Here is an 11,704-nt window from a genome sequence, read left to right as displayed (position 1 = left end):
TCCATGCAGCACATTTTGATACTTTTTCCATTACTCTGATTCGTATTTTTATATAAAAGAATTACTCCATAATTTAATGATCGAACAATCTTTTTTCTTTGTTATCATGTATGAGATCAAATAAACTTGCATTTGATCAAATACAAATGTATTAAAATATATATTATGAACATTTATAGTATTTTCATAAAATGTAATTTTAACTACTCCTATATGTTTTTTATTTTAAGAAAATTAATGAATTCATGTAGGAATACAAACATAAATTGGATGTCTAAAAAATAAATACTTGAAAAATTAAACATAAGGCATATATTTTGGTTACTTGGTGCAAATCCTACAGAGACTGGGCCCATTTCTCGGATGATTTGCCCCAAAGCCCATTAGTCATATCCACTCTTAGGGTTTCCTTTTATATTCCACCAGTCCTCACTTCCGTTCTCATCGTGCAGCTTCTCTTCTTCATCGGTAAGTTCACTCCGGCCAGGCAGTAAATAGACTCCCTTCCGTCGTAGCTGATTCACCATGAGAGCCAAGGTACGTAGACGTCTTCGTCTCGTTTTTTCCTTTTTTAGATTGTAGTTTTATGCAGACGGATCTAGAATTTTAAGTCGATTGATACAGAATAATACTCCTATCACTACCGATTTGTGAATCATGCTCCATTGTTGAAGCTTTACATGTGCTACTTTTTTTATTGCGATTAATATGTGATGGTGCTCACTGCGCATTTTTTTTCATTTCAGTGGAAGAAGAAGCGTATGAGGAGATTGAAGAGGAAGCGCCGAAAGATGAGGCAGAGATCTAAGTAGAATTGTACTTTGCAGTTCTTAGCTTTTGACATATCTCCGTCCCTCTAGGTTATTGCGTTTTTGTCTTATTTTCTGTGTTTGCAGTTAAATTTCAGTAGTTACATTGTGCTAATGGCACCTAAACCTAATGTATTTCTGTTTCTGAGGTGTATTGAAACTCTGGGAGCCATTTTTGGCTCAAGTTTATGATATTTACTCCTTAATTACTGATTCATCTCGATCCGTTTTTTCTTTTACCAAATGGCTTATTGGCCTGCTAATATTGTGAAGATGCGACAATGTCCCAAACAGAGTGAACTACGACTGTTTTGTCTTCTGTATTTGAAGGATTAACAGTGTTTTGCTGCATACTGAAATAGATATTCACTTGTGTTTAGCTTTTAGCTTTCAGTGAAGTTGAACACAAGACAGATTGTTAAACTTGAAAAGTAATGCATTGTTTTTGGTCATACTTTCTTATCCCAGTTCATTTTTTGAGCAATGAGTCTTTTCTCATACGGTAGTCTGCTAGTTATCTAGCTATATACATATCAGAGAGGTTTAACAGTTTGAAATGCTAAATTTTTGCCTTCATTAACTAGTGAATCGTTTAGTCAGTGGGAATTCATAGAAGCTGACTCCTAACATTGAACCTTCAATTTCCAAAACCGTCTGATATTGAAGGGGAATTGTTAAATCAGCTGGGTGAAACTGTAATAGATGGAGACAGGTAATAGTCCAAAAATCCATTTTATTAAATGGTAATTAATTCTGATTACTGAGAGTTTAAACAAAGAATTCTAATACGGCTCGGGTGTTATCGAAAAAGTAGAAAGAAGTGCTGGAAATAAAAACTAATCTAGCAGACTCATTGAGGGTTTGGTGGACGTCCATTGGCAGAACAGACTCTAGATCCCCATTCAAGTAATTCTTTGCTAGTATCATCCCTGTGAACAATAACTTCAATGAAACATAAGCAATCTTTCTTCTCTCCAGTTGCAGTTGCGATTGCTTCTGTCAGCTCCTCTTCCGTCCTTACCTACAATCCAGTTATAAAACAATTTGAAAACAACGTTTTTTTGTTGGAAGTATGGATGAACATTTCTATGTAGAGTAAGTAACACTTACCTTTTGGGTCCAGCAATTGCCTTCACCATTGTGAAGTGCATCCACCAAACCAGTGTAGTTCCAGTTCTTGATCACATTATAAGGCCCATCGTGGATTTCAACCTCAATGGTGTAACCACCATTATTAATCAAGAAAATGATAGGTTTTTGGTCACAACGAATCATTGTTGACACGTCTTGTGCAGTAACCTGGTATCCAAAATTTAGTTCTCCAAACAAATAATTGTGTCTGGTATGACGGAAGTCATTTTCTTACCTGAAAACTTCCATCACCGATGAAAGATATGACACGTTTTTTGGGTACAGATTGTGCGTAGCCCAAAGTAGCACCAACAGACCAACCAATGGAGCCATATTGCATCTGGAATTGATACCTGCAACACGAACTTTTTACGTCTAATGACTCAAAATAAAATGGATACCAGGCTGTTAAGCTTTTATTAGTCACATACCCACATCCTTCTGGTAACTTAAGCTTCTGGCAATTGAACCAAGAATCCCCTGTCTCAGCAATCACAGCTGTATCAGCTGAAAGCATCTTCTGTACATGTTGGAACAGAACATTGACTCTTAGAGGTTCGTTAGGCTCCGGCTTTGGAGGAGTTCCTTCAGGAACAAAGATCCGACGATAGTTATCATAAGCAGTTTCGTTTTTCTTTACTTTCTTTGCTAGTTCAGATAGGAAATCTTTCATTAGGACACAACCAAATGCTGGTCCATTTCCAATTACAACTCTATCAGGCTGCACGATTAACGCCTTTTCTCTCTTGATCAAAAGTGAGTACCCAACAGAGCTGTAATCATTAAAAACCGGACCAGCAAACAAGTAAGCATCAGCTGATTCAACGATTTCCGCGCAATAGGATGTGCCTACCGCACCCCAGTAAGTGCCAATGAAGTGAGGGTGTTGTTCTGCTACTAGCCCTTTTGCTGATGGCATCATTGCCATGGCATAACCAGAAGAATCAGCAAGTTCAGCAAAAGCATCACAAGCTTTAGCTACTCTTAGCTTTGGCCCTCCAATCATGACTGGTTTTACTGCCTTGCTTAGAAAGGCCACTGCTGCATCCACTGCAGCTTCCAACCCCTTCTTGCTACTTAGCCTGTATCAATAAGTTCTAATTGTAAGTTGAAAGAACATTTCACATACAACAGTGGCGAATCCAAGATTAGATTTAAGGTCAGTAAGTTCTTCTCTTTATATATGTGCTAATTTCTTTTCACACACGCATATTTAGGCGAACCCACTGCATCTGGTCTTGATCCGCCATCAGGGGGGGAGCCAGGTAGGCCAAGTAGGTAGGGTTGAGGGGTTCATCCGAACCTCCTTCGACGGGAAAATTACCGTCTTTATATATGTGCCAGTCTCTTTTCACATACACATATATAGTCAAACTCATGTGTCAAGTCTTGATCAGCCATTGTAAGTTCTAAAGGTAAGTTAAAAAATAGCTCTCATGCAACAATGACGGATCCAGAATTATGAGTCAATGAGTTCTGCTCTTTAGATATGTGCCATTTTTTCACACATATATACTCTGAGCTAGACACGATGGATATGTGAACTCGCTGCGTCTAGTTTATATCCGCCACTGTCATGCAAGTTCTTTATAAATGTAAGAATAATTGATAATGTAGCACATACCTAGGTGATAGAAAAAATGGAATGGGATCCCTGCTGAATGTTGGATGAGGGGTGGCTGGCAAATTGCAACTGATACTAATATATACTGGCTTTCTTTCTATTAGAGCAGTAGAAATTGCTCTATCAATTTGTTCAAGTGCATCCTCCAAGTTATTTATCACAGCCTAACACAACCAAACATAGAAACATACAATTAGTTGGATATGTAGGGAACTTTTTGCATTGTATTAATGGGGGAAAGAAATAGGAGTAGAATTTTTCTTTGGATATAAGCACCATCTTCTATTTCGTGTTTGACATGGTTCGGTGTATAAGGGTCAAAGTACTTACTTTTCAGTGTAAATTTGGACATAGAATCCTCAAGTTCTTAGAAATAAAGTTTGTTTATCTAAAGAACTACATAAAAAGTAGTACTCTCTCTCTCCGTTCACTTTTACTTGTCTAGTATTCCAAAAATAAATTTTCACTTTTACTTGTCAATCTTAACATAGTACATAGTAACCTGTAAACTTCAAATTCTGAATCCAAAACTAGAACTTAACTTACTTGATAACATGTAACAGTCTGAAAACACCTAAGTTCTTGGCTGAAATCAGGCAATCCAATAGTATGGTGCAGTATTCTATTAGTTCCATAGTCATTAGTATTAGGACCTCCAACAATGCAGATAATAGGAAGATTCTCACTATAAGCACCAGCAATAGCATTAATCACACTAAGCCCACCCACAGTGAACGTGACAACACACGCACCAACGCCTCGAGATCTCGCATACCCGTCAGCAGCATATCCAGCATTAAGCTCATTGCAACAACCAACATTCTTAAGCCTTGGCTCAGCAATTAGGTGATCAAGAAGTGTGAGGTTGAAATCACCAGGCACTGAGAAAACATCCTCAACGCCAATTTCAAGTAACCTTCGGGCTAAATGGCGCCCTAAGGTTGCGTCAGGGCTCGCAATAACGGAAGAAGAATGTGAGTTTTGGATACAGGAAGTGGTGCCATTTGCATTGTCCATATTTTGTTTTTGAGGAAATTGATACAGGGAAAATGAAAGACATAAGGAAAAAATATATACATGTATGTAAAAATAAAAGAAGTCAATTTGTTAAGATTCGAAAAGATAGGGAAAATTGAGTGAAAGATAGTGGTTTCTTGGAGAGGTGGTCAGTTTTTTTTGCTTCAAATATTTCGAGGTACCCAATACAGAACGAATGTCTTGGCTTAATGATCGGGGTTACTATATAATTGTTGTACAATTTTATTTTTAAGTATCATTTTGGTCTAACATTTTTAGTGGGTAAATAACGTAAGAGGAAGAGGTTCAACTTCAAATATATAATCATATTAGAATTTTATAGTTAGGTCATAAACAGTAAATATCCTTCATCGATCTGTCTTGTACGTAGAACTCAAGCCTAGGAGTTATATTTAAAATGTTAATGTAGCTTTCTTGACGAACCATGAACAGTTTAACTACTGATATTCTTAAAAGGCGTAACAAGTCATAAAGAAAATAAATTGTATAAAACCAATAACTATATGCAGCTCATTAACATTGCCTGTAATCAAAGAATGGCTACACAGAAAGGTAAATATGTATTCAGTAATTACTACATATCTTGTTTTCTTTTTACGTAAATCAAAAGAGGAAGCTTCATTATCCGCTCACGAGCTGTTTCATTGAGGATTCCACATACGAGCTCAGTAGTTTGTGACCAAGTGAACCTACTACACAGTTTGAGACAACTCCACTCTTACATGTACATTGAAAGTAAACCAAATATCCAGAGAACTCTTTAAATCAAAGTTCCAAGAGACCCAAAACAGACAGCAGTCTGATCACAGTGCAGTACTGTGAGCAGCATCTCGTGTCTATATATCATACAAACCGAGTGATTTCCTTCGCGATACTCAACTGATGAGACCAAAACAGAGCCTGTTTCTCTTACCATGCCATTTTTTAAAATTTAAAAAATAAGAAGTCGCATTCATAGAAACAAAAACATCAGCAAACCTACCAGTGGATTCAACTTCCCCAAATAAGTAATGAATTGAATTATATGGAACCAAGAGAAAGAACAGCCTCAAAAAGAGGACTTACATAAGCAACGTACAGTTGGGTATATAATACCAAGACGTACAATAGACCAACACAATACCTCAATCAAAGAACAAGACCCGACCTTGACGTGAGTTTCCCCAAGATGTTGAAACACCTCAGAGATGGACAAACAAATAACAACCTCCCCCCACCCCAGACGACCCCGCCCCAAAGCAACACCCAGAAGTAAACACCCCTTGCACTTGACCAGACTATACCCAAATTTGGTTGGCAAAAATGGAGGTGCTACAAACCTCACCAACTACATTTGGCGTACATGACATACATCTCTCAGGCTGAAGCAGCCTCTTCCTTTTTCTCTGCATTATCAGAAGGCTTCTCTTCTTTGACGTCATCTTCCTTAACTTTTTCTTCAGTTTTTTCCTCGCTCTTCTCCTCTGGTTTCTTATCTTCGACACTCAACTTCTCAAGTAGGCCAGCAGCATTAGATGCATCCACATTTTCCTCTTTCTTCGTTTGTGATTCAGCAACCTCTTGGAAAGTCTCCATGAAGGTCTTGCAATCTAAGAATAAAAACATTACACTAAGACATCATTTTTGCTGAGGAGAAAAAAAATTAAAAAACAGGCAGCAACATAAAAGAATCAGGGACATAATCATACATACTACTAATCTACAACATCCTCAGAATCACTTCCAGGGCCCCTCTCAAGTCTCATCCAGTGTTTGACTTATCTCCAATCATGGGAAATTTTCTAATCCCTTGAAACTGTAATTAACTCCAATATGTTGAGTAAAAACTGCAATGAAGATCCAGTTTAGGAGTCCTAAAGGACCTGGTAATTGAAACATCACCTTCCATACCCGGCTAGGTTTCATTCCACGCCTTGTAATCCAAGAGTCCTAGTTGATAATTTATAAAGCACCAGTCCTCAAGTCCCTAAAGAGCAATCACTCTCAAGTAGGTAACCAAGCAAGCAGTATTAACCATGATTCCTTTTACCAGTACCTAGGATTCTGGAGAGAAGTCCAAGATCAGTTCACTCTCAACACTACACGGACCTCAATCAAGAGGATATGACCTAAAGGTTCTCAACAACTTAATAATAAAAGATCAATCACTTAGGTCATTGGCAGTTCCAGTTTGGAGAATCATAAATGGGGGCATTTTTAATAGGTTTCTGTAGACTGAGGTTGTGGTTTTGCCTTCTAACGGTGCATCTGATTTGCAGTCTAATGTTTTAGATTCAAAACCTGTGAGGCCTGCAATGACATTATTTCTGGAATTTGGGGATTTCGGAACTATAGCAGAAGGCAGAAACATGGGGTCTACCTTACATACAGTTGTCCCATCACTCCCCTCTCAGCTAATCCCAACCTGGCCTAAATCTTAGTAAGGTATAATATTGGTACTACTCGTATGATAGTATTACCAATTTAATATAATGAGAATAAAAACACAACCAAATAATTGAAAGGTATAAGATAATATGTATGTTGCCACTAAACAAAAATAATATACATGTTATTCCCTTGCAGAGAGAAGTCACCTATCAGTTTAAGGTTTGGTTTGCTTTTCCCACATCAGCAAAGTCGTGGATCTACTATATAGGAGGGCCTAAGGCATGGAAGAGATCAGACTGTTGACAACCAGAGTCACAGGTGAGATGATCTTTATTCATAGCGCACAATGTTGAGCAGTAAAATTTGTACATCTATAATCTTGAGCCTGCACTTAAGTCTAGAATTGGAAAAGAATTTAGGGACTCATCAATTCCCTAGTTTCTGCAATCAACCTTAATAGGGATTTTACTCTTCCAAGTTCTATTCATGCTTCAACCACTGTTTCAATTTTCAAAAGGCAAGGATGTACTACGTAGGGTATCTTAACTTCCTTGATCACTCTTTCTTGCTATTAGCTTATATATATTCAAGGAATACACACCATTAAATCCATAACTAACATCTCATGTTGAGAATAGCTGAATAGGTACCTCGGATATGAAATAACCTCTATTAAACTTCAACATCTGAAACATCAAGCCATTGGTTCTAATATAGACAACTTATATAGGCTTGAAGAGGAGCAGAGCTTGCAAAATTCTATTTCCCTGTCCATCTAAGTACACTTCTACCTCCTCCCCTACACACCCCAACTCAGAATCTATCGAGACATTTGGTTATCTAAATTACACCAACAAACTACCCAAAACATAATTTGGTGGTACTATAATCTTGCCTTGATCCATCACCCAATCCAAACAACAATCATAGCCTCATACGCCAAAACTACTGGAACACCTTTGCATCCCAATTACGCTCAAGTAGATGAATTGCAGAATTTTACACCTCAGACCTGAAGATCTAATCTTATGATTGTCACTACATTCAATCTTCCAGAGTGGAGTAACTGGTAGTTTCAACTAGACTGATAGTTTATGAACAATCAAAACGAAATAAATCATATGCACACAACAGAAGTGTATGTTAGTGTAGGTTTTCCAATCATAGAGACAAGCTTGAGTTGGTGACTAACAAGAAGAAAATGAGAAACTACAAATCATACCTAAAGTACAGTAATTAACTGGTGAGCTTCTATACTCAATTGATCTGAATACTTCAGAAATCTACAACTACAATACGTGCACCCATTACAGCATTCAGTAGAGAATGAAATGTTCTCCAAACAAAAATCTAATGTTATAACCATAGGCACAAAAGGAGCCATTATAATGACTAGCAATTATGGGGCAAAGGCAATCACGACAAAAGGAAATTGCAGATTTTAGCTAATTGAAAGCTTCATCTATCAAACAAGACCCTAGAATCTAGTAAAAATTAACCGAACCAGCAGATTCAGAAATTCTTACTCTCTAACGATGCAAATCTAATACAGAAAAATTCATCCTTCAATTCACCATCAGCAAAATCTGCGGCATGCCACACACAGGACTTTTCGTTTCCAGCATGTTCCTGAACTGTCATCGTCGGAATAACTGCATAGCACCGAATCAGAGTCCAAATCTCAGATCCCGAATCAAATGAAACACATAATTGAATAAAATAAACTTTAATCATGCAAGTAAACGTCACGAATCGAACTATAAACAAACCTAGATGATTGGCACAGATCTTAAGAGTCTTAGATTGACGCATAACAAGACGAACTTTTCCAGTTTCCTTATGCTTTAAAAGCTTAACAGTACCAGCACCTCTCTCTTTCCACTGATTTCCCTCTTTGTCAAATCGATATAGCTTCGCTTTCCTGTTACGACAAATTCACAAGTATTAAAGTTATTCATCATTCCTAGAAATCGAAGCAGATCGAAAAAAATAAACACGATTATCAGAGAAATCAATTACAAATCGAGGATAGCATCTTCGTTCTCTTCGCCAGTTGTTACGGCAACTTCCTCGAGCCTGACAATCGGCGCAACGTGAGCTCCGGTATCTTCGTCATCGGCTCCAGCGGCTTCTTCCTCTTCTCTGTGCTCGTGTTTAGGCTCGGCGCTAGACATTGTTAACCGTACGGTTGCTGTGTTTCTTATAACAGAGGTTTTATTTATTTTTTGTTAGAAAGAGAAAAGATAGTGAGACGCCTGAAGAGGGAAGAAAGGTTTATATAAGAGTTATAAGAAAGCGTGATGCTTACGCACATGATTTTTTATTTTATTTTTTAACCTTTTTGATCATTAAGCCCTTATTTAGTACTAGTAGTAATAAAATTCTCAATTTCTCATCTTAATTTATAAATTTTTGAAAATTAAAATTTCAAAAATATTGAAAACAGTTGACTATATGTTACCTCTTTTATTGATACTAATTTATGAGGATAAAAATAGAATAGAGATTTCGATTTGTCCAACTTTACATCTTAAAGAATAAGCCAAACAAATAAATACAGAAAATAATAAAATACCTAGGTCTCAATTCAAGAAAAAAAAGGAAAATATAACCCGATATGTTTAGTTTCAATCGTGAATTTCACTTATGAAGATACATCCAATAATTATTGTACCATAGCCCATAGGACACGAAATTGAGTGCACACATATCGAAGTAATTTTATAAAAATATAACATTGTTCTACATGAAGAGAAAAGAGAAAAGCAGTTGCAGAATTGAAACTGAAGTCTAGCTTTAATAAAAAAGGAAGGAACTAGTACAACTGAAAGCCACATAACTAATCACTACTACATCATTCTCTTCAACTGTCATCTTCAGCCATTGCCTCTTTAACATTAAGAGTAAAGTTGTATTCCCGGTCACAACCCTTATAAGAATCGCACATGAAATAGAGTGTGTAGTTCCTTGTTCCAGCTTCAGCAGGGGCAGCTAAATCCAGCTTGACCTTAGATTTCCTTTGGAGGGTTATAACTCTCTTAATGGCCAGTAATTGGTTGCTCATTGTATCCCCGACAACAAGCCACCATCCTTGCTCTTTTGTACCAGGATATCTAGGTGCAATAACAGGTCCAACTTCTGTTCTTCTACGCTTAAGGGTTACCTGCACACTTACATCGTCTCCAGCACTCACATTATCACTGTCCAGCACATGATACTTCAAATAAATGTCTGGAAACCGGTTACAGAACCGGGCAATATGCCGAAGCTGAAAGTCCGACATTTGCAAGAGCACACCCTTCTCATCATCTTTCATCTCCACTAAATCAAACACTGTCTCTATACGATTTTCTTAACCAATTCCTCTGTCAAGTGTGGAAGCTGGAGAAGCATCGAGTTACGATGCCACAACCCCTGTGTCGCCATCTGGCTCACCTCCGTGCTAGACTAAGCCAACCATTACTGGAAACAACATCAACCATTGCTTGAAGCAGCCTAGAAGCAGAAAGAAGCACCTCTCGCTGATCAAAAGCAAGATTTCCAACCACCATTCGCCTAGAGAGATGGGCTTGTAAAAGAGCATTAGCCTTGACATGAGGATCTGTGTATTTCGGATTCTCAAAAGAGAATGGCAGATGATTAATCAATCTTTTTATCGATTCCTCTTCACCTGGTCGTATTGGCAGCTGTTCAAACTCCGATGCTGACGCCAATATTTCCAGCAACCCCTTCAAATTTGTTTTGGAGGTCACAGAAGAGCTAAAACGCTCTATTGTGGTGTGACTGATATTAAAATATGACGCTATCTCGATTCAAAGGTGAACGCAAAAAATTCATCTCTGTGTCAGCCTTCAGATCGAGAAACGCGATTTGAAGGTTGTTGTTGAAAGCTCTCTCAAAAAACCTTGTCTTTCAAAACAATACTGATGACTGATGAGCAATTGAATAATTCTCTCAAGCCATCCTATTTATAGAGTTGTGTTTTTTCTTATAAAGCCAAATAGAATTACAGCTCAAATCCTTTTTCTAATAGAAGTTGTGTTTTTAGCCAAAATCTAACTCCAAATAGAATTACAGCTCAAATCCTTTTTCTAATAGGATTGAAAACCAAATAAGGAGAAAAATTCCAATCCTTTTCCAAAAAGGATTAGGCCATGGGCTTATGGCTGAAACATGGCCATAGCCCAACACTGTAATCGGTTCAGTTTCAATTGAAAACTCTGACGTTTCACTGTGTTAAAATCCGACCCAGGTATATTTTCTTAAATACTTGAGCTACATATGTGTTTTCTCAACTCTTTATGAACAGATTCTAAGACTGGGAATTTGCACTACTATTTATGGTCTCTTGGTTTCGCTCTTATGCGAGCTGTGTTCAACACCAGTAATCTTCTATTTAGATTGTTGATCGATATTCTCACTGTTTTGAAGTAGTACTGTGACATGATCCTCCAGTTTGAGCTTCATTTTTTTTAAAAGAAAACTTTAGTAAGTCTTATTAGCATGATTCAGCATGTCATTTAGAGATCTGTTTTGCAATGCATATGAGTTATACATCCTTATATGTTTAGCATCTTTGGCTGGCCGAATTGGTTTTAACCAAATGAGTACGGTATGCATTTGCATTTCTAATAACTTTCGATATGCATTTGAATATCCATTCATCTTGGCGTGTGTCTCTCGCTTGATTAATTATGCATCCGATTAGAATCAGAACAACAATTAGTGTAAT

General features: G+C 37.4%; 2 protein-coding genes and 1 long non-coding RNA gene across 3 annotated transcripts; 1 reads left to right on the top strand and 2 right to left on the bottom strand.

The window, feature by feature from the left end:
- Window positions 1-380: 380 nt before the first annotated feature.
- On the top strand, window positions 381-1,026 carry LOC102593363 (uncharacterized). Its single transcript, XR_367554.1, has 2 exons — window positions 381-537; window positions 747-1,026. It is a non-coding gene; the product is annotated as an uncharacterized lncRNA (long non-coding RNA).
- Window positions 1,027-1,646: 620 nt separating this feature from the next.
- On the bottom strand, window positions 1,647-4,581 carry LOC102593029 (pyruvate decarboxylase 2). Its single transcript, XM_006350787.1, has 5 exons — window positions 4,111-4,581; window positions 3,565-3,728; window positions 2,176-3,022; window positions 1,920-2,108; window positions 1,647-1,830 (listed from the first exon to the last, which is right to left on the bottom strand). The coding sequence occupies exons 1-5, from the start codon at window positions 4,579-4,581 to the stop codon at window positions 1,660-1,662; spliced, it is 1,842 nt and encodes a 613-aa protein (XP_006350849.1). The 3' UTR covers window positions 1,647-1,659.
- Window positions 4,582-5,591: 1,010 nt separating this feature from the next.
- Window positions 5,592-9,223, bottom strand: LOC102592691 (ran-binding protein 1 homolog a-like). Its single transcript, XM_006350786.1, has 4 exons — window positions 8,992-9,223; window positions 8,742-8,893; window positions 8,499-8,624; window positions 5,592-6,191 (listed from the first exon to the last, which is right to left on the bottom strand). The coding sequence occupies exons 1-4, from the start codon at window positions 9,144-9,146 to the stop codon at window positions 5,959-5,961; spliced, it is 666 nt and encodes a 221-aa protein (XP_006350848.1). The 5' UTR covers window positions 9,147-9,223; the 3' UTR covers window positions 5,592-5,958.
- Between the last annotated feature and the right edge of the window lie 2,481 nt (window positions 9,224-11,704).

Source organism: Solanum tuberosum, unplaced genomic scaffold (genome assembly GCF_000226075.1).
Source record: "Solanum tuberosum cultivar DM 1-3 516 R44 unplaced genomic scaffold, SolTub_3.0 scf00128, whole genome shotgun sequence".
Classification (NCBI taxonomy): domain Eukaryota; kingdom Viridiplantae; phylum Streptophyta; class Magnoliopsida; order Solanales; family Solanaceae; genus Solanum; species Solanum tuberosum.
This window is presented reverse-complemented; position numbering and strand designations above follow the sequence as displayed.

Bases quoted from the DNA above. Each gene is read 5' to 3' on its own strand.
- LOC102593029 (XM_006350787.1), bottom strand. From the start codon at position 4,581: ATGGACAATGCAAATGGCACCACTTCCTGTATCCAAAACTCACATTCT. The intron at 3,023-3,564 runs GTATGTGCTACA...TTATTGATACAG, and splicing joins CCATTTTTTCTATCACCTAG to GCTAAGTAGCAAGAAGGGGT. The intron at 2,109-2,175 runs GTAAGAAAATGA...TTTGGATACCAG, and splicing joins TCGGTGATGGAAGTTTTCAG to GTTACTGCACAAGACGTGTC.
- LOC102592691 (XM_006350786.1), bottom strand. From the start codon at position 9,146: ATGTCTAGCGCCGAGCCTAAACACGAGCACAGAGAAGAGGAAGAAGCC. The intron at 8,894-8,991 runs GTAATTGATTTC...TTGTCGTAACAG, and splicing joins GAAGATGCTATCCTCGATTT to GAAAGCGAAGCTATATCGAT. The intron at 8,625-8,741 runs GTTTGTTTATAG...GGTGCTATGCAG, and splicing joins GATCTGTGCCAATCATCTAG to TTATTCCGACGATGACAGTT.